At 38.7% G+C, this 2,866-nt stretch overlaps 1 protein-coding gene across 1 annotated transcript; it reads left to right on the top strand.

Annotated features, from left to right (window-relative positions):
• The first annotated feature begins 869 nt into the window (after positions 1 to 869).
• Positions 870 to 2,393, top strand: LOC134265693 (uncharacterized). The gene has a single exon (XM_062747914.1). The coding sequence runs from the start codon at positions 870 to 872 to the stop codon at positions 2,391 to 2,393; it is 1,524 nt and encodes a 507-aa protein (XP_062603898.1).
• The last annotated feature ends 473 nt before the right edge of the window (positions 2,394 to 2,866 follow it).

Genomic DNA, 2,866 nt, shown 5'->3' with positions numbered 1-2,866 from the left:
TAGACGTAGTCACTGAAAAGTTAAGAAAAAAGATTTGGGAGGGGAAAGATGTTAACATGGCCGAATTGCTAATCCCCAAGTATGATTCAGACAAACCCAACAACATCACCATCAACCTGATGAAACAAGAAGACCACAGACTACATAAGCAACTCTCTATCGCTGAATTTATTACAGCTTTCGGTAGATATAAGAGAGTTATGTGCCAACGATTTCCAGAGAGACGGGTTGAGTTGGATAGATATGAAGCTATCATAGTAGATATACACAACGTCTATGGTGGTAAATTTTACGACTACCACTGCCAATTCTCATCAAGAGCTGCAACTGCCCTCAGGGATAATGTTAAAATTGACTGGTCGGTGAAAGATCTTGGACTTCTCATGATGGTAGTGGGTAATGCTACTGCAAACAAATGCTCCACGTGTTCGTCAAGCATGCACCTCTCAGCGTTCTGTCCTCAAGTACAACAGAACATCATTCCGGTAATTGGCCAGTCCATGCGAAGTTATCCAACCAACAAAAACCAAACAACAACTGACAAATACGGTCGAACACGCACCATGGTGAACAACAAGGAGGTGTGCAACAATTTCAATGATAATAGATGTAAGAAAACGAACTGTCAGTTTGAGCACATATGTACAGTGTGTCATGAAAACGACCACGGAGCCTCCCTGTGTAAGAAAAGTCAAAGAAGTTCCATGGCATCCATACCAAGTAAAAAGTGACTAGTGAACTGTGAAAGAACTTCTTCTCAAGTCTCAACGCCTGTAAATGTGATTAACTTAAGATCAGAACTCTGTAATCATCCGGACAAAAGTTTCGTCGAATATTTGTGCGAAGGATTCATTCTAGGCTTTGACACTATGATTTCAAACACCAGAATAGAAACATTAGAATGTAAAAACTTATTATCAGCAAGAAAGCAACCTGAAATTGTAGATAAACTTGTGAAAAGTGAACTCGAGAAAGGTTTCTTGACTGGACCTTTCGAAGAACCTCCATTTACCAACTATAGAGTGAGTCCAATTGGTATTACAATGGGAAAGTACTCTAAAAAACCTCGGTTAATAGTTGACTTATCTTCACCACATGACAGTGAACATGCAAGTGTTAACTCTCTGATCAACAAAGAGGAATGCTCCTTATCATATGTGAAGATAGATGATGCCATCAAAACAATTCAGAGCCTGGGGAAGGGAACTACCATGTGCAAGACCGATATATCAGACGCTTTTAAATTGGTACCAATCTTACCCTCTCAGTGGCATCTGTTCTGTATCAAATGGAAGTCAAACTATTATTATTACAACAAATTATCTTTTGGATGTCGTTCTAGCCCCAAGATCTTTGACAATCTATCCCAAGCAGTATGTTGGATTGCCACCAATAACTATGGTGTAAAGCATATACTCCACTTGTTAGACGATTTCATCACTTTTGAACGTCCAGAGGAAGACGGAGATACTAATATGAAACTTTTATTTCATATATTTACATCACTCAACATACCCATGGCGCTGCATAAAACTGAAGGCCCCACAACATGTTTAGAATACCTAGGTATAATTCTAGATTCTGAAGCTATGGAAGCCAGATTACCAGGTGACAAGCTGTCCAGAATTAAAGAGTTTCTTACCTCTTTTTATTCACGGAAAAGCTGTACAAAAAGGGAACTCTTACAGTTATTAGGCCACCTTAATTTTGCAAGCAGAGTTATACCACCGGGAAGATCCTTTGTGTCTCATCTTATCCGACTGTCTACAACAGTCAAAGAACTGCACCATCACATCACAATTAATGCAGCCTGCAGGGAAGACATAAGGATGTGGCTAACATTTCTGAATGGTTGGAATGGCATTAATTTGTTCTACAATGTGTCGCAGATCACATCAGAAGAACTCAATCTGTTTACAGATGCTTCAGCTACCTTGGGATATGGTGGATACTTCAGAGGACTATGGTTTTCTTCATCTTGGTCAGATGAACTTCTACCTTTATCAAAAAACTGGATGCAAGACGAAGATGGCGTATCCATAGCCTTCTACGAACTATACCCTATAGTTGTTGCTTCAATTCTATGGGGGGAAATGTGGAAAAAACAAAGGATAATTTTTATGTGTGACAATATAGCAACAGTTGCTATCCTTAACAAGGGTAGATCTAAATCTCATCATATTATGCCCCTGATGAGACGCCTTACTCTAATAGCAGCAAAATATAACTTTATTTTTTCTTCCGTACATGTACCGGGTCGAACAAATTTAATAGCAGATGCTCTCTCACGTTTGCAGATTCCCAAATTCCGCAGCCTAGCTCCTCAAGCACAAGATCAACCATGCAGTGTTCCCCATCCGAAGGAAGTGTTATGGACCTCAACGGCACCGTGAACATGTTATGGACCAATGCAGTGGCACCAAGCACTAGGTGCACATACCAAACAGCCTTTCATGTATATGTTAAATTCCTTCTGTTGTCAAATATTATTACAAATGCATGTATTTCTGAGGTTTCTGTATCTGAAGATTACTTAATTTCATTTGTAGCATACTGTGTTAGCAAACTTCAGATAAGCTACTCAACTATCAAGTTGTATTTGTGTGGAGTTAAATTCATGTGTTTGCAAAATAACATTACATATCCTGACAATACTCAGTTATGTAGACTTAAGGCTATTATGAATGGTGTTAAACGTGTACAATCACCATCCCGCAGTTCAAGGTATCCAGTCACATTCGACATTTTGAAAAGGGCTTGTATTTATTTAAGAAAGATAGACAATTTTTACAATTTGATGTTAGAAACTGTATGTACTGTTGCATTTTTTGGCTTTTTGAGATGTGGAGAGTTTACATGTAAAGAA

The sequence above is a fragment of the Saccostrea cucullata genome, unplaced genomic scaffold, assembly GCF_032062105.1.
Source record: "Saccostrea cucullata isolate Sc308-1 unplaced genomic scaffold, CSIRO_AGI_Scuc_v1 ctg10154, whole genome shotgun sequence".
Taxonomy (NCBI): domain Eukaryota; kingdom Metazoa; phylum Mollusca; class Bivalvia; order Ostreida; family Ostreidae; genus Saccostrea; species Saccostrea cuccullata.
Note: the sequence above shows the minus strand (reverse complement) of the source record. Positions and strands in the feature narration are given on the sequence as shown.